The sequence below is a fragment of the Petromyzon marinus genome, chromosome 53, assembly GCF_048934315.1.
Source record: "Petromyzon marinus isolate PM22_M1 ecotype Great Lakes invasive population chromosome 53, UKy_Petmar_22M1.pri1.0, whole genome shotgun sequence".
Taxonomy (NCBI): Eukaryota; Metazoa; Chordata; class Hyperoartia; order Petromyzontiformes; family Petromyzontidae; genus Petromyzon; species Petromyzon marinus.
Genome location: NC_133719.1, coordinates 6723563 through 6747532, shown reverse-complemented (window position 1 = coordinate 6747532; position 23970 = coordinate 6723563). Strand labels below are relative to the sequence as shown.

General features: G+C 52.6%; 1 protein-coding gene across 11 annotated transcripts in view; it reads left to right on the top strand.

The window, feature by feature from the left end:
• LOC116953891 (ryanodine receptor 2-like) overlaps window positions 1-23970 on the top strand; it is a 321447-nt gene that overhangs the window by 228099 nt on the left and 69378 nt on the right. For all 11 annotated transcript variants that reach the window (XM_076051967.1, XM_032974196.2, XM_032974194.2 and 8 more), the window contains 7 exons: window positions 1953-2034; window positions 3113-4398; window positions 5411-5463; window positions 17603-17756; window positions 21054-21140; window positions 21867-22151; window positions 22877-23007. In XM_076051967.1, the coding sequence (XP_075908082.1) occupies window positions 1953-2034; window positions 3113-4398; window positions 5411-5463; window positions 17603-17756; window positions 21054-21140; window positions 21867-22151; window positions 22877-23007 (2078 nt within the window). The remainder of the gene's footprint in view (window positions 1-1952; window positions 2035-3112; window positions 4399-5410; window positions 5464-17602; window positions 17757-21053; window positions 21141-21866; window positions 22152-22876; window positions 23008-23970) is intronic.

Sequence of the window (23970 nt, the reverse complement as noted above, 5' to 3'; positions counted from 1 at the left end):
CACAAAACCGACCATTTCACACGCAGCCATGCGCTCTTAATCTCACGTGGATGTGCCAATTTATAAAGCGCACTGAAGCATTTCCCCACGTTTGAAGCAGCTTGCACTTTGTGTTCGTCCGGTAAACCAAATTCGTGCCTGACGACGGTGTAACCGCCATTTGATATAGACGTCCGCATGTCCGACCACTTCACATATCCGCCTGCTCCTCAGTCCCCAGGGACTCGGATACGCAACGTTGTATTGTACTTTCCGTTGCGCTGGCCAAGGTTGAGAGGTCATGACGTCGAAGCGACCAACGTCCCCGCCATCCCTTCCTTCCTCTTGCTCAATTCCTTCCATGTTGCACATCCGACGTCCGATCGCCGAGCGTCTCGCAGTGTCTCACCATCTGGCATTAGCAATTCCCCCTGGATTGTCGATCTCCGGGTGCCCCTCCAACGATTGTTCGGATCGAGCGGGGGGGACATTGATTGTTAACGTCGAAGAGAGTGGCTGATGAGGAGGCGCGCAGGCTGGCATTTTTTAGGAGCCGTGTCGAGCGTTTGCACAAAATAGAATCTAGCGGCAATGACAGTAACACGCACGACGCAGAATTAACGACGTCCCTCTTTCAGGGTTAATTTCACGACCGCAAATTTTAATTGCTTAACCGGTTGAGTTCAACGTCGTGGGTAAGTGGTTGTGTGTTTCATGGCGGTTGAATGAAAAAAAAACCCTAAAAAGTTAACGCTGGCCATTATGTGAAGAAATGTGTTAATAAAGAGCACTGAATGAATGCAGTGAATCAATGAATCGATGTTGAACGTTGTGAACGGACACTCACTGATGTCGTTTCCTTTGCCCAGTGTCTGGTTTGACACACACCGGAGCTTCGGGGTTGGGTAGGAGGTGTGCAGCTCGGGGCCTCGGATTCTGTGTAGGGGGGGTGCCCGCCAAACGTAGACAAATCACCCGCTCTGCAATGGTCAAAACACTGGACTCTAACATCGTGCCGAATCTTGACGCGTAATTCGGTAATCGAAGCCACGGCGTCACTGTGTGTACTATCGAATATGAACACGATGTATGTTGGGTTTTAATCGGTGTAGAGCAGAGGGTGGTGGGTGACCGCAATGAGAAGGAGATCCATTTTTTTTTTAATGTCAAATTCGGTAATAAAAAAAAACCTGAATAATTCAAAAGCCACAGTGCAAGTGGTGGATACGGGACGGTGGGTCCTTAATGAATAACTGTCACGAAGCAGCAGTCCTTAAAGAGCCATCGCATGCGGATCCGGAGGGGCAGGTTTGCCGATCGCTGGTGTAGAGTATGCCATCATCGCAAAAAACGTACTATTGTATTGCGTTACCTTCTATATTCCACTGTCGACATATTCCCAGATCATGAGGACACCGTGCGGATGTTTGCGTAACAACTAAAACTTATTTTTATTTTACCAGTTGAGGCCCACTCGAGCGATATAGCTCATTTTCACAAGCAACCTCGCCACACAAATGATAGCTCAACGAAGCGGCTTATCATCACGTGGAAAATTATAGCAGCCGAATACTCTAAACGCGTGATGTTGATTCTAAATGTGGAGGGGAAAAATGGAGGACCCGGAGAAAAATTCACACGACCACGAGGAGAGAGACACGCAAACTCCAAATATACAACAGGCATCAGAGTGGGGATCGAACCCACGACCTCCTGTATACCAGGCGAGGTCATTGACATCTCGCCACCGTGGCACAAAGATAATCATTGGCGTCACAATAACAAAACAATTCAGCGGACAGTTGCCCTTCTTCGCATATATCTGCCCCTCGAAGTAAACAAATGAATAAAAGCGTGCCGTTTGCACATCTCGTTACCGTCCGCTTATTTACGTGCAAAAGGTAGACGGACGAATGGTTCGCTTGTCCCGCGACCACATGCGGGCCTGTGTGCTTGCGCTACGACTCTTGCAGGACTCGGCGCAAATTGAGTTGCTGAAGCAGCTGCTGGACCTGCAGAAGGACATGATTGTCATGCTGCTGTCCATGCTGGAAGGTTGGTTGGGTTTTTTTTGTCGTTGTCGTTCATGGGTCTTGACAGGAGAGAGCCGTGTGTTTTAAAGACGTAGTTTTTCACGAGCGTTTTTATTTTAGCATAACCACCCTTGATTATTGGGGACAAGGGTTGTTTTGGGGGTATCCTGGTGCCCTTTCCACCATAGGAATGTAACGTTTCCATCAGTAACCCAGAGCCAAGACTCTTGAGCAAACAGACTGATCTCTTGGTTCTTGTTTGTATTTTGTTGAAGATAAGTTGCACATATACTTCGGTTAATTTTACACGTTGGCATTTATATTTTTTTACTCAACTGCATTCTGCTCATTCTGCTGAACTTGAGATCATTTTACAGTCATTGCAGTGTCATTTTCAATCGTAAATGTGAGACCCGCTCCATCCATTCTCAGTCTGCGAATCGATTAATGCCTCCCCAATACCTCCTCGGTCATCGGAGCTTTTGACCATACTTCATCACGCTGGTCAGTGCTGGTTGGTGGAGGAGGAAGGTGGGACTGATTCTGAAATCACTTGCCACGGATGATAGCCGTGGCCCGGAATTTAACTCAAGTTACCGGGTTTGTAGCACAGCATTGTACCAATTCTCATGATAATTAGTTTTGTTTTTACGCCATTTCTTGGTGTAAATGTGTTTGTTCTTTTCTAATTTACGAGGGTTTGTTTGCTTGATAATTGCTATCGAGATGATTTAGCCCTTAGTGTAATCGTACAAATAATTATTGTACAGCGTTGTGAGATGCAATTGGCATGAATGACGCTATATAATAGTGACGTATTATTATCATACAAATAATGAATATTTAAATTCAACCATTATCGACAATACAGTAGTATACAACCCAAAAGAGTATGAATCGCTAAAAATAAATAACCAATATCTCCATCACATATTTGTCTCCAGGTAAAAGTTCTTTTCACGAGTTATTGATTCAAGACGAGAAAAATTTCATTATCCCCAAAGGGGTCGATAAAATCGGGACCAAGTTGTGTAGAAGTCAAGTTAACCTCACCCCACCCTTCACCCCTCCCACCCCTCAAACGTTTGCTTTGCGTTCAGGCAACGTCGTCAACGGGATGATCGGCAAGCAGATGGTGGACATGCTGGTCGAGTCGTCCAACAACGTCGAGATGATCATCAAGTTCTTCGACATGTTCCTGCGCCTCAAGGAGATCGTCTCCTCGGACGCCTTCCGCGACTATGACCCCGAGCGGAAGGGGCGCATCTCCAAGCGCGACTTCCAGAAGGCCATGGACTGCCAGAAGGCCTACAGCCCCTCGGAGGTCCGCTTCCTGCTGTCGTGCGGCGAGATCGACGAGAACGAGATGCTCGACTACGAGGAGTTTGCCGATCGCTTCCACGAGCCGGCCAAGGACATCGGCTTCAACCTCGCCGTGCTGCTCACCAGCCTCTCAGAGCACATGCCCAACGACGTGCGCCTTCACAACTTCCTGGAGAAGTCGGAGAGCCTGCTCAACTACTTCACGCCCTACCTGGGCCGCATTGAGATCCTCGGCAGCGGCAAGCGCATCGAGCGGGTGTACTTCGAGATCTCGGAGTCGAGCCGCAACCAGTGGGAGATGCCCCAGGTGAAGGAGTCGAAGCGGCAGTTCATCTTCGACGTGGTGAACGAGGGCGGCGAGAAGGAGAAGATGGAAATGTTCGTCAACTTCTGCGAGGACACCATCTTCGAGATGCAGATCGCGGCCGACATCTCGGAGCAGGACGAGGAGGACGGCGAGGAGGCGGAGGGCGAGGAGGCGGAGAAGGAGAGCGTGGACGGGGAGATGGAAGACCACGGCATCTTCTCCCTGGGCTTCTTCAGGTCGGCGGCGGGCACCGCCGTGGGGCACGTCTTGACTGCGCTGTGGATCGTCTCACCCTGGAACATCAAGCGGCAGCTGAGGAAGCTGATGAAGATGACCTTCAGGGAGATGGGCTCGTCGGTCGCCGCATTCTCCACCGCCTCCGCCGTGACCCTCTTCAGCGTCCTCTACAGCGTGGGGCACGGCTTCGTCCGCATCGTCACGGGCAGCGTCTTCGGCGACAACCTCGTCGAGGGCGTCAAGAAGATGACCGTGACGGACATCCTGGCCGGCATGCCCGACCCAACGCAGGACGACGTGCGCCGGGAGGCGGCCGAGGTGGAGCAGAACGAGGAGGAAGAGGAGGAGGCCACGCAGGACCTCATGGACCTGACGGCGGCCGACGACCAGGCCGACCTGTCGGCGGACATCTTCAACGTGGACCTGAAGAAGGAGTCCGGGCTGGGGGCGGGCGACGCCGCCGAGTCGGCCTCCGGCAGCGCGAGCGCGTCGCCCGCCGACATCATGAAGACGTTCAAGGTGAAGGGAGCGCGGGGTTGAGTCGTAGCGGCTGACGGGTGGCTGAAGGTGATGGATGACGATTGATGATGATTGTTGATCATGGTGATCGATGATGATTGATGACGATGGATGATGATGATGATGGTGATTAAAAATTATTGTTGATTATAATGATTGATGATGATGAAGTTGATCATTGAAGTTGATGAGTGAAGATGATGGATGATGATTGATGATGATTGTTGATCATGTTGATCGATGATGATTGAAAATGATTGTTGATCATAATGATTGATGATGATTGAAGTCGATGATTGAAGATGATGGAGGATGATTGATGATGATTATTGATCATAACTATTGATAATGATTGAAGATGATGGATTATTGATGATTTTTGATCATAATGATTAGTGATGGACGATGATAAAAGATGATTGAAGATGATTGATTGACCCGCCCATACTGGACATCTCTGAAAAATAGTTCAATAGCTCATTGGATTCTTCCATTCTAAATGCAGATTCTGATTCTCATGATTGATGATGATGGATGACTGATGATGATGATGATGACCATCGTGTTAGTGTCAAGAGCAGCGAGCTGCAATGAACCGAGGTAATAGGCTCACTTGACCCCATGCTGTAATGCGACGAAGGGCAACCTCGTTACTGCAGCACACGGGATGAGAGGTCGCTTGAAGAGGTCTCGGAAGCAGTTCTGTGACATCTCCTTCCGCAGACCGTTCGCTAACACGGGGGGGCGATACGCCACTGTGTGAGAGTTCCCAGTGGACTGAAATTCGGGGCAAAACATTTCACGAGCTTTGTATTTACGCGTCCGTGTATGATGCGTGTACGTGCTTGTACGTGCGTGTACCTGTGTGTACGTGCGTGTATGTGTGCGTGTACGTGCACGTACGTGTGCGTGGGGCCAACTGCCTTTAGCGCGAGTGCACGTAGCGGTTTGTGTTCGAGCGGTCGCTCGCTAAGCGTCGGACTTCACTCTCTCGCTGTCCCCTCTTCACAAGGCGGCGAAGAAGGCGCGCACCCTGGAGCCCAGCGTGGAGCCCGAGAAGGCAGAGTAAGGATTCTCTCTCTCATCCCTCGACTAAATCATCGACACGTCACCCGTGTAAAGACCCCCACACGTCACCCGTGTATAGACCCCACACGTCACCCGTGTATAGACCCCACACGTCACCTGTGTATAGACCCCACACATCACCTGTGTATAGACCCCCACACATCACCTGTGTATAGACCCCACGCGTCACCTGTGTATAGACCCCCACACATCACCTGTGTATAGACCCCACACGTCACCTGTGTATAGACCCCACACGTCACCTGTGTATAGACCCCACACGTCACCTGTGTATAGACCTCACACGTCACCTGTGTATAGACCCCACACGTCACCTGTGTATAGACCCCACACGTCACCTGTGTATAGACCCCACACGTCACCTGTGTATAGACCCCACACGTCACCTGTGTATAGACCCACACGTCACCTGTGTATAGACCCCACACGTCACCCTTGTATAGACCCCCACACGTCACCTGTGTATAGACCCCACACGTCACCTGTGTATAGACCCCACACGTCACCTGTGTGTAGACCCCCACACGTCACCTGTGTATAGACCCCACATGTCACCCATGTATAGACCCCACACGTCACCTGTGAATAGACCCCACACGTCACCTGTGAATAGACCCCACACGTCACCTGTGTATAGACCCCACACGTCACCTGTGAATAGACCCCCACACGTCACCCGTGTATAGACCCCACACGTCACCCGTGTATAGACCCCACATGTCACCCATGTATAGACCCCCACACGTCACCTGTGTATAGACACCACGCGTCACCTGTGTATAGACCCCACACGTCACCTGTGTATAGACCCCACACGTCACCTGTGTAAAGACCCCCACACGTCACCCATGTATAGACCCCACACGTCACCTGTGTATAGACCCCACACGTCACCTGTGTATAGACCCCACACGTCACCTGTGTATAGACCCCCACACGTCACCTGTGTATAGACCCCACACGTCACCTGTGTATAGACCCCACACGTCACCTGTGTATAGACCCCACACGTCACTCGTGTATAGACCCCACACGTCACCTGTGTATAGACCCCCACACGTCACCCGTGTATAGACCCCCACACGTCACCTGTGTATAGACCCCCACACATCACCTGTGTATAGACCCCACACGTCACCTGTGTATAGACCCCCACACGTCACCTGTGTATAGACCCCCACATGTCACCTGTGTATAGACCCCCACACGACACCCGTGTATAGACCCCACACGTCACCTGTGTAAAGACCCCACACGTCACCTGTGTATAGACCCCCAGGTCACCTGTGTATAGACCCCCACACGTCACCTGTGTATAGACCCCACACGTCACCTGTGTAAAGACCCCACACATCACCCGTGTATAGACCCCACACGTCACCTGTGTATAGACCCCACACATCACCTGTGTATAGACCCCACACGTCATCTGTGTTTAGACCCCCACACGTCACCTGTGTATAGACCCCACACGTCACCTGTGTATAGACCCCACACGTCACCTGTGTATAGACCCCACACGTCACCCGTGTATAGACCCCACACGTCACCTGTGTATAGACCCCACACGTCACCTGTGTATAGACCCCACACGTCACCTGTGTATAGAACCCACACGTCACCTGTGTATAGACCCCACACGTCACCTGTGTATAGACCCCACACGTCACCTGTGTATAGACCCCACACGTCACCCGTGTATAGACCCCACACGTCACCCATGTATAGACCCCACACGTCACCTGTGTAAAGACCCCACACGTCACCTGTGTATAGACCCCACACGTCACCTGTGTATAGACCCCCACACGTCACCTGTGTATAGACCCCACACGTCACCTGTGTAAAGACCCCACACGTCACCCGTGTATAGACCCCACACGTCACCTGTGTATAGACCCCACACATCACCTGTGTATAGACCCCACACGTCATCTGTGTTTAGACCCCCACACGTCACCTGTGTATAGACCCCACACGTCACCTGTGTATAGACCCCACATGTCACCTGTGTATAGACCCCCACGCGTCACCTGTGTATAGACCCCACACGTCACCTGTGTATAGACCCCACACGTCACCCGTGTATAGACCCCACACGTCACCTGTGTATAGACCCCACACGTCACCTGTGTATAGACCCCACACATCACCTGTGTATAGACCCCACACGTCACCCGTGCATAGACCCCACACGTCACCTGTGTATAGACCCCCACACGTCACCTGTGTATAGACCCCACACGTCACCTGTGTATAGACCCCCACACGTCACCTGTGTATAGACCCCCACACGTCACCCGTGTATAGACCCCCACACGTCACCTGTGTATAGACCCCCACACGTCACCCGTGTATAGACCCCCACACGTCACCTGTGTATAGACCCCCACATGTCACCCATGTATAGACCCCACACATCATCTGTGTATAGACCCCACACGTCATCTGTGTATAGACCCCCACACGTCACCTGTGTATAGACCCCCACACGTCACCTGTGTATAGACCCCACACGTCACCTGTGTAAAGACCCCACACGTCACCTGTGTATAGACCCCACACGTCACCTGTGTATAGACCCCCACACGTCACCTGTGTATAGACCCCACACGTCACCTGTGTAAAGACCCCACATGTCACCCGTGTATAGACCCCACACGTCACCTGTGTATAGACCCCACACGTCACCTGTGTACAGACCCCCACACGTCACCTGTGTATAGACCCCACACGTCACCTGTGTATAGACCCCCACACGTCACCTGTGTATAGACCCCACACGTCACCCGTGTATAGACCCCACATGTCACCTGTGTATAGACCCCACACGTCACCTGTGTATAGACCCCCACACGTCACCTGTGTATAGACCCCACACGTCACCTGTGTATAGACCCCCACACGTCACCCGTGTATAGACCCCACACGTCACCCGTGTATAGACCCCACACGTCACCTGTGTATAGACCCCACACATCATTTGTGTATAGACCCCCACACGTCACCTGTGTATAGACCCCACACGTCACCTGTGTATAGACCCCCACACTTCACCCGTGTATAGACCCCACACGTCACCCATGTATAGACCCCACACGTCACCTGTGTATAGACCTCACACGTCACCTGTGTATAGACCCCACACGTCACCTGTGTATAGACCCCCACACGTCACCTGTGTATAGACCCCACACGTCACCTGTGTATAGACCCCACACATCACCTGTGTATAGACCCCCACACATCACCTGTGTATAGACCCCACACGTCACCTGTGTATAGAACCCACACGTCACCTGTGTATAGACCCCACACGTCACCTGTGTATAGACCCCACACGTCACCTGTGTACAGACCCCCACACGTCACCTGTGTATAGACCCCACACGTCACCTGTGTATAGACCCCCACACGTCACCTGTGTATAGACCCCACACGTCACCCGTGTATAGACCCCACACATCATCTGTGTATAGACCCCACACGTCATCTGTGTATAGACCCCCACACGTCACCTGTGTATAGACCCCCACACGTCACCTGTGTATAGACCCCACACGTCACCTGTGTAAAGACCCCACACGTCACCTGTGTATAGACCCCACACGTCACCTGTGTATAGACCCCCACACGTCACCTGTGTATAGACCCCACACGTCACCTGTGTAAAGACCCCACATGTCACCCGTGTATAGACCCCACACGTCACCTGTGTATAGACCCCACACGTCACCTGTGTACAGACCCCCACACGTCACCTGTGTATAGACCCCACACGTCACCTGTGTATAGACCCCCACACGTCACCTGTGTATAGACCCCACACGTCACCCGTGTATAGACCCCACACGTCACCTGTGTATAGACCCCACACGTCACCTGTGTATAGACCCCCACACGTCACCTGTGTATAGACCCCACACGTCACCTGTGTATAGACCCCCACACGTCACCCGTGTATAGACCCCACACGTCACCCGTGTATAGACCCCACACGTCACCTGTGTATAGACCCCACACATCACCTGTGTATAGACCCCCACACGTCACCTGTGTATAGACCCCACACGTCACCTGTGTATAGACCCCCACACTTCACCCGTGTATAGACCCCACACGTCACCCATGTATAGACCCCACACGTCACCTGTGTATAGACCCCACACGTCACCTGTGTATAGACCCCACACGTCACCTGTGTATAGACCCCCACACGTCACCTGTGTATAGACCCCACACGTCACCTGTGTATAGACCCCACACATCACCTGTGTATAGACCCCCACACATCACCTGTGTATAGACCCCACGCGTCACCTGTGTATAGACCCCCACACGTCACCTGTGTATAGACCCCACACGTCACCTGTGTATAGACCCCACACGTCACCTGTGTATAGACCCCACACGTCACCTGTGTATAGACCTCACACGTCACCTGTGTATAGACCCCACACGTCACCTGTGTATAGACCCCACACGTCACCTGTGTATAGACCCCACACGTCACCTGTGTATAGACCCCACACGTCACCTGTGTATAGACCCACACGTCACCTGTGTATAGACCCCACACGTCACCCTTGTATAGACCCCCACACGTCACCTGTGTATAGACCCCACACGTCACTTGTGTATAGACCCCACACGTCACCTGTGTGTAGACCCCCACACGTCACCTGTGTATAGACCCCACATGTCACCCATGTATAGACCCCACACGTCACCTGTGAATAGACCCCACACGTCACCTGTGAATAGACCCCACACGTCACCTGTGTATAGACCCCACACGTCACCTGTGAATAGACCCCCACACGTCACCCGTGTATAGACCCCACATGTCACCCGTGTATAGACCCCACATGTCACCCATGTATAGACCCCCACACGTCACCTGTGTATAGACACCACGCGTCACCTGTGTATAGACCCCACACGTCACCTGTGTATAGACCCCACACGTCACCTGTGTAAAGACCCCCACACGTCACCCATGTATAGACCCCACACGTCACCTGTGTATAGACCCCACACGTCACCTGTGAATAGACCCCACACGTCACCTGTGTATAGACCCCCACACGTCACCTGTGTATAGACCCCACACGTCACCTGTGTATAGACCCCACACGTCACCTGTGTATAGACCCCACACGTCAATCGTGTATAGACCCCACACGTCACCTGTGTATAGACCCCCACACGTCACCCGTGTATAGACCCCCACACGTCACCTGTGTATAGACCCCCACACGTCACCTGTGTATAGACCCCACACGTCACCTGTGTATAGACCCCCACACGTCACCTGTGTATAGACCCCCAAATGTCACCTGTGTATAGACCCCCACACGACACCCGTGTATAGACCCCACACGTCACCTGTGTAAAGACCCCACACGTCACCTGTGTATAGACCCCCAGGTCACCTGTGTATAGACCCCCACACGTCACCTGTGTATAGACCCCACACGTCACCTGTGTAAAGACCCCACACATCACCCGTGTATAGACCCCACACGTCACCTGTGTATAGACCCCACACATCACCTGTGTATAGACCCCACACGTCATCTGTGTTTAGACCCCCACACGTCACCTGTGTATAGACCCCACACGTCACCTGTGTATAGACCCCACACGTCACCTGTGTATAGACCCCACACGTCACCCGTGTATAGACCCCACACGTCACCTGTGTATAGACCCCACACGTCACCTGTGTATAGACCCCACACGTCACCTGTGTATAGAACCCACACGTCACCTGTGTATAGACCCCACATGTCACCTGTGTATAGACCCCACACGTCACCTGTGTATAGACCCCACACGTCACCCGTGTATAGACCCCACACGTCACCCATGTATAGACCCCACACATCACCTGTGTAAAGACCCCACACGTCACCTGTGTATAGACCCCACACGTCACCTGTGTATAGACCCCCACACGTCACCTGTGTATAGACCCCACACGTCACCTGTGTAAAGACCCCACACGTCACCCGTGTATAGACCCCACACGTCACCTGTGTATAGACCCCACACATCACCTGTGTATAGACCCCACACGTCATCTGTGTTTAGACCCCCACACGTCACCTGTGTATAGACCCCACACGTCACCTGTGTATAGACCCCACATGTCACCTGTGTATAGACCCCCACGCGTCACCTGTGTATAGACCCCACACGTCACCTGTGTATAGACCCCACACGTCACCCGTGTATAGACCCCACACGTCACCTGTGTATAGACCCCACACGTCACCTGTGTATAGACCCCACACATCACCTGTGTATAGACCCCACACTTCACCCGTGCATAGACCCCACACGTCACCTGTGTATAGACCCCCACACGTCACCTGTGTATAGACCCCACACGTCACCTGTGTATAGACCCCCACACGTCACCTGTGTATAGACCCCCACACGTCACCCGTGTATAGACCCCCACACGTCACCTGTGTATAGACCCCCACACGTCACCCGTGTATAGACCCCCACACGTCACCTGTGTATAGACCCCCACATGTCACCCATGTATAGACCCCACACATCATCTGTGTATAGACCCCACACGTCATCTGTGTATAGACCCCCACACGTCACCTGTGTATAGACCCCCACACGTCACCTGTGTATAGACCCCACACGTCACCTGTGTAAAGACCCCACACGTCACCTGTGTATAGACCCCACACGTCACCTGTGTATAGACCCCCACACGTCACCTGTGTATAGACCCCACACGTCACCTGTGTAAAGACCCCACATGTCACCCGTGTATAGACCCCACACGTCACCTGTGTATAGACCCCACACGTCACCTGTGTACAGACCCCCACACGTCACCTGTGTATAGACCCCACACGTCACCTGTGTATAGACCCCCACACGTCACCTGTGTATAGACCCCACACGTCACCCGTGTATAGACCCCACACGTCACCTGTGTATAGACCCCACACGTCACCTGTGTATAGACCCCCACACGTCACCTGTGTATAGACCCCACACGTCACCTGTGTATAGACCCACACACGTCACCCGTGTATAGACCCCACACGTCACCCGTGTATAGACCCCACACGTCACCTGTGTATAGACCCCACACATCACCTGTGTATAGACCCCCACACGTCACCTGTGTATAGACCCCACACGTCACCTGTGTATAGACCCCCACACTTCACCCGTGTATAGACCCCACACGTCACCCATGTATAGACCCCACACGTCACCTGTGTATAGACCCCACACGTCACCTGTGTATAGACCCCACACGTCACCTGTGTATAGACCCCCACACGTCACCTGTGTATAGACCCCACACGTCACCTGTGTATAGACCCCACACGTCACCTGTGTATAGACCCCACACGTCACCCGTGTATAGACCCCCACACGTCACCCGTGTATAGACCCCCACACGTCACCTGTGTATAGACCCCCACACGTCACCTGTGTATAGACCCCACACGTCACCTGTGTATAGACCCCCACACGTCACCTGTGTATAGACCCCACACGTCACCTGTGTATAGACCCCACACGTCACCCGTGTATAGACCCCCACATGTCACCTGTGTATAGACCCCCACACGTCACCCGTGTATAGACTCCCACATGTCACCTGTGTATAGACCCCTACACGTCACCCGTGTATAGACCCCCACACGTCACCTGTGTATAGACCCCCACATGTCACCCATGTATAGACCCCACACATCATCTGTGTATAGACCCCACACGTCATCTGTGTATAGACCCCCACACGTCACCTGTGTATAGACCCCCACACGTCACCTGTGTATAGACCCCACACGTCACCTGTGTAAAGACCCCACACGTCACCTGTGTATAGACCCCACACGTCACCTGTGTATAGACCCCCACACGTCACCTGTGTATAGACCCCACACGTCACCTGTGTAAAGACCCCACACGTCACCCGTGTATAGACCCCACACGTCACCTGTGTATAGACCCCACACATCACCTGTGTATAGACCCCACACGTCATCTGTGTTTAGACCCCCACACGTCACCTGTGTATAGACCCCACACGTCACCTGTGTATAGACCCCACACGTCACCTGTGTATAGACCCCACACGTCACCCGTGTATAGACCCCACACGTCACCTGTGTATAGACCCCACACGTCACCTGTGTATAGACCCCACACGTCACCTGTGTATAGACCCCACACGTCACCTGTGTATAGACCCCACACGTCACCTGTGTATAGACCCCACACGTCACCTGTGTATAGACCCCACACGTCACCCGTGTATAGACCCCACACGTCACCCATGTATAGACCCCACACGTCACCTGTGTAAAGACCCCACACGTCACCTGTGTATAGACCCCACACGTCACCTGTGTAAAGACCCCACACGTCACCCGTGTATAGACCCCACACGTCACCTCTGTATAGACCCCACACATCACCTGTGTATAGACCCCACACGTCATCTGTGTTTAGACCCCCACACGTTAACTGTGTATAGACCCCACACGTCACCTGTGTATAGACCCCACACGTCACCTGTGTATAGACCCCACATGTCACCTGTGTATAGACCCCCACACGTCACCTGTGTATAGACCCCACACGTCACCTGTGTATAGACCCCACACGTCACCTGTGTATAGACCCCACACGTCACCTGTGTATAGACCCCACACGTCACCTGTGTATAGACCCCACACGTCACCTGTGTATAGACCCCACACCTCACCTGTGTATAGACCCCACACGTCACCTGTGTAAAGACCCCCACACGTCACCTGTGTATAGACCCCACACGTCACCTGTGTATAGACCCCACACGTCACCTGTGTATAGACCCCACACGTCACCCGTGTATAGACCCCACACGTCACCCGTGTATAGACCCCCACACGTCACCCATGTATAGACCCCACACGTCACCCGTGTAAAGACCCCCACACGTCACCTGTGTATAGACCCCACACGTCACCTGTGTATAGACCCCACACGTCACCTGTGTATAGACCCCCACACGTCACCTGTGTATAGACCCCACACGTCACCTGTGTATAGACCCCACACGTCACCTGTGTATAGACCCCACACGTCACCTGTGTATAGACCCCACACGTCACCTGTGTATAGACCCCACACGTCACCTGTGTATAGACCCCACACGTCACCCGTGTATAGACTCCCACACGTCACCCGTGTATAGACCCCCACACGTCACCTGTGTATAGACCCCCACACGTCACCTGTGTATAGACCCCACACGTCACCTGTGTATAGACCCCCACACGTCACCTGTGTATAGACCCCACACGTCACCTGTGTATAGACCCCACACGTCACCCGTGTATAGACCCCCACATGTCACCTGTGTATAGACCCCCACACGTCACCCGTGTATAGACTCCCACATGTCACCTGTGTATAGACCCCTACACGTCACCCGTGTATAGACCCCCACACGTCACCTGTGTATAGACCCCCACATGTCACCCATGTATAGACCCCACACATCATCTGTGTATAGACCCCACACGTCATCTGTGTATAGACCCCCACACGTCACCTGTGTATAGACCCCCACACGTCACCTGTGTATAGACCCCACACGTCACCTGTGTAAAGACCCCACACGTCACCTGTGTATAGACCCCACACGTCACCTGTGTATAGACCCCCACACGTCACCTGTGTATAGACCCCACACGTCACCTGTGTAAAGACCCCACACGTCACCCGTGTATAGACCCCACACGTCACCTGTGTATAGACCCCACACATCACCTGTGTATAGACCCCACACGTCATCTGTGTTTAGACCCCCACACGTCACCTGTGTATAGACCCCACACGTCACCTGTGTATAGACCCCACACGTCACCTGTGTATAGACCCCACACGTCACCCGTGTATAGACCCCACACGTCACCTGTGTATAGACCCCACACGTCACCTGTGTATAGACCCCACACGTCACCTGTGTATAGACCCCACACGTCACCTGTGTATAGACCCCACACGTCACCTGTGTATAGACCCCACACGTCACCCGTGTATAGACCCCACACGTCACCCATGTATAGACCCCACACGTCACCTGTGTAAAGACCCCACACGTCACCTGTGTATAGACCCCACACGTCACCTGTGTAAAGACCCCACACGTCACCCGTGTATAGACCCCACACGTCACCTGTGTATAGACCCCACACATCACCTGTGTATAGACCCCACACGTCATCTGTGTTTAGACCCCCACACGTTAACTGTGTATAGACCCCACACGTCACCTGTGTATAGACCCCACACGTCACCTGTGTATAGACCCCACATGTCACCTGTGTATAGACCCCCACACGTCACCTGTGTATAGACCCCACACGTCACCTGTGTATAGACCCCACACGTCACCTGTGTATAGACCCCACACGTCACCTGTGTATAGACTCCACACGTCACCTGTGTATAGACCCCACACGTCACCTGTGTATAGACCCCACACCTCACCTGTGTATAGACCCCACACGTCACCTGTGTAAAGACCCCCACACGTCACCTGTGTATAGACCCCACACGTCACCTGTGTATAGACCCCACACGTCACCTGTGTATAGACCCCACACGTCACCCGTGTATAGACCCCACACGTCACCCGTGTATAGACCCCCACACGTCACCCATGTATAGACCCCACACGTCACCCGTGTAAAGACCCCCACACGTCACCTGTGTATAGACCCCACACGTCACCTGTGTATAGACCCCACACGTCACCTGTGTATAGACCCCCACACGTCACCTGTGTATAGACCCCACACGTCACCTGTGTATAGACCCCACACGTCACCTGTGTATAGACCCCACACGTCACCTGTGTATAGACCCCACACGTCACCTGTGTATAGACCGGACACGTCACCTGTGTATAGACCCCACACGTCACCCGTGTATAGACCCCACACGTCACCTGTGTATAGACCCCACACGAAACCTGTGTATAGACCCCACACGTCACCTGTGTATAGACCCCACACGTCACCTGTGTATAGACCCCACACGTCACCTGTGTATAGACCCCACACGTCACCTGTGTAAAGACCCCCACACGTCACCTGTGTATAGACCCCACACGTCACCTGTGTATAGACCCCACACGTCACCTGTGTATAGACCCCACACGTCACCCGTGTATTGACCCCACACGTCACCTGTGTATAGACCCCCACACGTCACCCATGTATAGACCCCACACGTCACCCGTGTAAAGACCCCCACACGTCACCTGTGTATAGACCCCACACGTCACCTGTGTATAGACCCCACACGTCACCTGTGTATAGACCCCCACACGTCACCTGTGTATAGACCCCACACGTCACCTGTGTATAGACCCCACACGTCACCTGTGTATAGACCCCACACGTCACCTGTGTATAGACCCCACACGTCACCTGTGTATAGACCCCACACGTCACCTGTGTATAGACCCCACACGTCACCCGTGTATAGACCCCACACGTCACCTGTGTTTAGACCCCACACGTCACCTGTGTATAGACCCCCACACGTCACCTGTGTTTAGACCCCACACGTCACCCCTGTATAGACCCCACACGTCACCTGTGTATAGACCCCCACACGTCACCTGTGTATAGACCCCACATGCCACCTGTGTATAGACCCCACATGCCACCTGTGTATAGACCCCACACGCCACCCGTGTAAAGACCCCCACACGTCCCCCGTGTTTAGACTCCATGGAGGTCGCCCATCTCCCGCCTAGGCAGGGTATGAAGGCAGTTCAGCAAGTAGATTGATTTCCATCAGTTTCCACCTATACGGGGGGTTGAGTGTCACCCCCCGCCTTCCACACCTAAAAACGCTCATCCCGATATAGGAACACAGAACTTGGACAATCGTCTGAGCCGGTTCTGGCCGGCTTCACTGCTTGTCTGCGGTTGGCCGTGACGGCTGTAAACTTCCTTCTCATTTCCGCGGCATTTCGTTTCGAAAGGGAGGAACCCAATCAAAAGTAAAAAAAAAAAATGTAGGGGATTTGTTTAATTTAAGATGTTCTTGCTCGTCACAGCAAGGAGAACGGCGAGAAGACGGGAGGGGAGGACCAGACGGAGGGGACCCCCAAGAAGAAGAGGCGGCTGAAGCAGCCGAAGAAGGCGGAGGAGACCGAGGAGGAGGAGTCCGTCTTCTGGAAAAACATCACGGCCTACCAGAAGACCTTCGTGGTGAGCTCCTTGTGACCCCAAGCGCTGGGCTGAGGTCAACCTGCCGTGTTCTTTTTTTTTACTATACGGGGAAAAAATGTAAAACGCAAACGGAGCTCTCGCTCTGTGTCTCCGCGTGCTCGTAAACAGACGCATAATAGAGGTTTGTGGGTTAGATCGCGTAAATATAAATGTGTCGATAAACCCGCCACCACCCGACACAGCCAATTAGTAAAGTTTGTCACGTAAACAGAACGTGCCAATTAGTTACTCGTACAGCACGCCGGTGTGTTGGAGAGTAAACCCAAGAACATTTAAAATCTGAGTACGACGTTTTGCCAGCGATCACGACCAGCATCATCAGGCGGACAGGCAGAGTTGTGGAGAGATCCTCCTGCTTCGGTCCTAAAGCAAATGCATTGTGTGACCTTCCTCAGCCCATCGGCTTTTGACACCACCGTTGTATGGGAGATTCTTCGGCAACTGAATTCAATTTGCCGAAGAAGCTCCCTTCAACGTGACTTTACCGAAAGAGCTAAGAATATGAATTACTGCAGTCACGAAAGCTTTAAATCAAAATTTAAGCTCCCCCAGCTCGCGTGCGTAGAGTGAAAACGAATTTTCTGTTCTTCGATTCTTGAAGAAGGCACCCAGGTTTTTTTTACTTTTAAAGTGAACATCTCCAGAGAGCCAAATATCCCTCGGACGTGTTTTCCGGTTGTTACCGAGCATTGCCCGGCACGATGTCCAACGCCTCACTTGACAACTGAATTCTCCGAGCACACGGGGCAAAACGTCGGACATCGTTCGCGGCGAATGTGCGGGTAACTACCAGGAAACGCCTCGGAGACCTCCGCGTCGTGGAGGGCATGAGGCAGCACGGGTGATCTGTTTCTTCGCGGGACGCGACCTAAGGAGGAGGGAGCTCTGGAAAGAATGCTTCACAGTTAAGAGGGCGGCCGTGTGCCGACTTGATGGATGGACGAATTTACAAAGCGATGGGCTCGCAGATTAATTAAAAAATATAAATATTCATGAGCTGGCTGGGTGGGTGGGCGATAGATAGATAGATAGTAGCGGGACCCATGGGCATTGCTTGCCGGGTGTTATTTTTGTTGGCGCTGTCAGATTTCCGAACTCGCTTCAGCTTAATTGCTGCCCACGTTCGGGATGCGCGCAGTAATTGTGTCGGTGCACGCGCGAGAGACGAGAGATCCATTCGGAGCTCACCATCGCCGGCGCGGGAGCACTGGGCGCTGGGCGAGAAGCTTCGGAGGCGCCGTGGTTGTTGGCGAACGTGAACAATCCGCACCTTCCCCACCGCGGCGGGATTACCGACGCACGAATGAAACGAGATGCCGACCGCATGGGATCGTCTCTTTAAACTGATCGGTTGCCCCGGGTTACGTTTTGCTTTCCTGCTTTTCGTGCATTGCGCATTGGGACCCTAGGATGGAATGTGCATTGTAAATTTTAATCATTATATAATCAGCGCGCGCAACGCCGCGATGGTTACGTTCGACTTCGAACGAAGCGGAACAAATTGCGGAAGTGGGAATGCAAAAATTAGAGATGAATAGATGAGGAATGTGGAATGAGGGGTTGATGTACCCCGTCTCAGACATGAGACAGAAAGGCAGCTCAGACAGCTAGGGGGGGGGCGGGGTGGGGCGACACGCGCTCCGTGAGACGAGAGAAATCCCACATGGGAAGAGGAAGGGTGCGATGCGGAAGGGACGCACCAGGGGTGGAGAACGAGAGGCAGACCTTGATAGAGGTGGCTCGAAGTGGTGAGCCGCCGGGCTGTGAAGGACTGTGCGGGGGAGTGGATGTGGACAACGTGGAGAGTGTGTGTACGTTGAACTTCTTTCGCGCCGTACGTAGCCAACCGTGCTAATCGGAGGTGCTGGGGGGGGTGAAGGACGGCAATGAATGAGTGGAGAGGTGTGGGCAGGCACGAGCCCTTAGTAACGTCACGGTGGTGGGGTGAACAAAATGGTACGGGCGCGATGGAATTATAGAAGGCGCCGTGTGAACGAGATGGGGGACCAAAGACAGGTGAAAACATTCGTTGTCGAGTTTAATTGAGGCCCTAAAATTGTGACGGATCTTGCAATCTCCAGAGAGTGAATCTTTACATACCTGATTAAAAAATGCATATCCATTATGCCCAGACGCGTACGTACGCGTGTTTGATGTTTAGTGGGTGAGAATACTAATTTGTTGAATTATCTTTCAATCCCTGTTGAGCGTGTAATTTGCATGGAGCGGTTGAGTACAAATTAACGGGAGGGTGTTTACGGCCGTGTCTCTGTCTCTCTCTATGCGCGACGAATGAATAAAAATCAATTTAGGCAACAACAAAAAAACCCACCCACTTTTCCTTCTCTCGCTAAATTCGACTTGAAAACCGCAAAAGAACCGTGATCGGGGAGGCCTCTTGAGCGAAAGCAACAGCGAGAGTGGTGGCAAGCAAGCGGCGGCACTGCTCAATGTGCCCGCACTCCCGTCTCATCTCCCGCCTTGCCCCGAGAACCAATTTACACTGGGGGAGGACCGCAAGAGGCGGAGGGGATGGTAGGGTGAGCAACAACAGGAGCATTGAAATGTGCGTTGTTGTTTGCGGAAATGGAAGGGGCCAGAAAGGGAGGAAGACCTCGCAGAGAATTGCTTGACGACGGCGAGGACATCATAAGAGATCGGTGCCAGAACGACGCGGCCACTGCCGGAGAATATTGGCACAAGACGGAGGAAAGTGGAAACAAATGGCAAAATGTTGCGGTGGAGACCTACGGGGCGATTTGCCCATGGGTCGTGATGATGATGATGATGAAGGTGGGGGGGGGGGGGGGGAGCAAGGCCGGTTGGGATTTCACTCGCCACCAATGTTAGCCGTGACCAGGGGATCGAACTCAGGTCGCCGGTTTTGTAGCGCGGTGCGCTAACCACTGTGCCACCCCTCGGGAACATGACAATCGCAGGGGTTTAATTACGTGCGTATTATTATTGTACGTAATTGATGTACGGAATTGTACTTAATATGGTAGTTAATTTTCGTAATTATATCAGCTCATTGTAAGGTTCGGTTTATAGTTGTTCGCTCAAATATAATGGGTTTTTACGCGGTGGTTAGGCTTTGTTAACATTATTTAATTGCGAATAAACATTGTGTGTGCTTTCAATATCTCCAAACCTCTTCAAAGCCTCATAATTGACGTACCACTTTTAATCTTGTAAATGTTAAAGCACGCACGCACACACACACACACACGCCACGTGCTCTACACTGCGTGTCTTTGTTGTTTGTTTCTTTTCCAGAATTCATTGGCTCGGAATTTCTACAACCTCAGGATGCTGGCCCTGTTCGTCGCGTTTGCAATCAACTTTATTCTTCTCTTCTACAAGGCAAGATGCCACCATCATCATCATCACAATCCGTGATCTGCTTACTCCGCGATGGACGGAAGGGCATCCATTAAAGGAAACTGTACAGAGCACCTCTCGGGCAATATTTGGGCCTACTCTTCAATGCTGGTCAGATAACTCGGAAGAAGAGGGAATATGTAAGGTGTGTTCCTTTGCTGACACGGCTCCTACCCTGTGGAATTATCTCGGTTAGAAACACTTCGTCTGTGCCACTCTCCAGTTTCCCGGGAGAAAAGGTGGGGTCCTGGCTCAAGAAACTTAGCAAACTAAACTCAGGGATTGCCCGACCCTCATCATTTTCAAAACCAACTTAAAACCCCAAACCTGTTTAGCCTGGCATTCACGGACGAAAACTGAACATTCTCAAATGCACGTTTGTAATGTAACCTGGTTACACTTCTCAGCGTGCATGTACGAATGCTGAACTTCCTTCGCACAGTACATAGCCAACCGTGCTGATCGAGTGCATGCTTGTAGCGTTTTAACGGAGGACGAGAATGTTACGTCTAAGGGCGCCTTGAGAGAAGTGAATTTTGATTGGTTTACGTTCCGCTCGAGCTGCAATCCCCAAAAACAACACAAGCCCAGATCGGCACGGTCGGCCACGTGCGGCGCGAAAGAAGTTCACCGTAGATGCGTGCGTTGCACCTTGTCGCTCGGGCACTAATCCTGAACGCTCCGAACGCCGGTGACTCGCGCGGCCAGGTGACGACCGACCTCAAGGAGATGGCGGAGGAGCTGGAGGAGGCCTCCGGCATCGACCTCGACGACTTGCTGGGCTCGGCCGCCGGCGACGATGACGACGGAGGAGGAGGAGGAGGAGGCAATGGCGGAGGCGGCGGCGGCGACGACGACGACGACGACGACGAGGGCCTCTCCTACTTCATCCTGGAGGAGAGCACGGGATACATGGCCCCGTCGCTCAAGTTCCTCTCCATTGCCCACACGGTGCTCTCCATCCTCTGCATCATCGGATACTACTGCCTCAAGGTGCCCTGGCCTGCTGACGGGGACGGGGAGGGGGGGCGAGCAAAGGGATTCACGGTTGTCCGTTGCATCACGTGCGTGTGTGTGTGCGCGTGTGTGTGTTGTGGGGAGTGGTGGTGTAGTGGCTAGCGCGCCGCACTACGAACCTGGCGAACCGGGTTCGATTCCCGCTCACGGCCAACACCACTGTGATGATTATCTGAACCGGTCCTGGGCCTCCCCTAGGGTGACTCAGCCTCAAATGAGTACCTGGTGCGATGTGTAAACATCGCCACTGGGGAGACAAAAAGTGGCCGGGCGTGGTGTTGGCCACCCACCCCCTCGTGTGCTGTGCTGGCCTTTATAGGTGCTCGCTAACTGCACTCGCCCCAACAGTCTGTAAAAGGCTATATGGGGGATCTTTGTCTTTGTACGTGTGTGTGGGGAGCGGTCGTGTAGTGGCTAGCGCGCTGCGCTACGAACTCGGCGATCCGAGTTCGATACCCACTCACGGCCAACACCAGTCCCAGGCCCCCCCTAGGTTAACTCAGCCTTAAACGTGTGGTGTGTAAACATCGCCACTAGGGAGACAAAGGTGGCCGGGCGTGGTGCTGGCCACCCACCCCTCGTGTGCCGTGCCGGCCTTCATGGATGCTCGATTAATAGCGCTCGCCCCTAAAAACTGTAAACACTCTACGGGGGGAATCTCTGCGGGTGTCAATCTGATTCGCAATTCGTTGTTTGCGTAGGTGCCGTTGGTCGTGTTCAAACGGGAGAAGGAACTGGCCCGGAACCTGGAGTTTGACGGTCTGTACATCACAGAGCAGCCGGACGACGACGACATCAAGGGCCAGTGGGACGGACTCGTCATAAACACCCAGTACGTGCGTGCGCGTGCAAGTCCTCCACGTAATGCGTGCGTCAACGGAGATACCCACACGCACCAGGTGGCTCAGCGGCAGAGCGAGCGGCTCGCAGTCGGAACGTCAAACTTTGCGGTGAAGGAAACCGGTGCTTTGTGGAATTTCTGCCACTTGTCTCAGGGCTGCGTAAACAGGAGATGAGCGACTACTGCATCGGTGCTCATGTGAACGGGAAGTCACTGTCGATTTTGACGATCTGAGGGTTGCTGCGATATCGTGTTTCACGATGCGATACGATTAAAAACTTCCCAATTGCACGATGTGAGTCCAGTTTTACCATGGGAGTCCAGTTTCACCATTGGAAGTCCAGTTTCACCATGGGAAGTCCAGTTGTACCATGGGAAGTCTAGTTTTACTGTGGAAGTCTAGTTTTACCATGGGAAGTCTAGTTTTACTATGGGAGTCCAATTTTACCATGGGAAGTCTAGTTTTACTGTGGAAGTCTAGTTTTACCATGGGAAGTCTAGTTTTACCATGGGAGTCCAGTTTTACCATGGGAAGTGTTTTACCATGGACGTCCAGTTTTACCATGGGAAGTGTTTTACCATGGGAAGTCAGTTTTACCTTCCTGAAATAATCTTGAGAATCACTGGGGTCTTTCCTGAGAAAAAAAAAGACAATGCATAAAGACAATGCATAATAATCGGTAATAACATGGTTACACGTTTTAACCTCTTATTCAGTCAATCATGCCTCTGTAGATCCATGAAATACACGCGAATTTTTCAAAGAAAAAAAACATATATATATACAATTGTCCTCTGGATAGATTGGTCCTGACCATTGAAATGTATAATTTCCACAACCGGTTCGGAACCACCAATAGGAAATGCTCATTTTAACACAATTAGACTTCCACTGGAATTTGACAACCTTCAGCTGGCACTGACGGTAAAACACCAACACGCATCACCCATCGT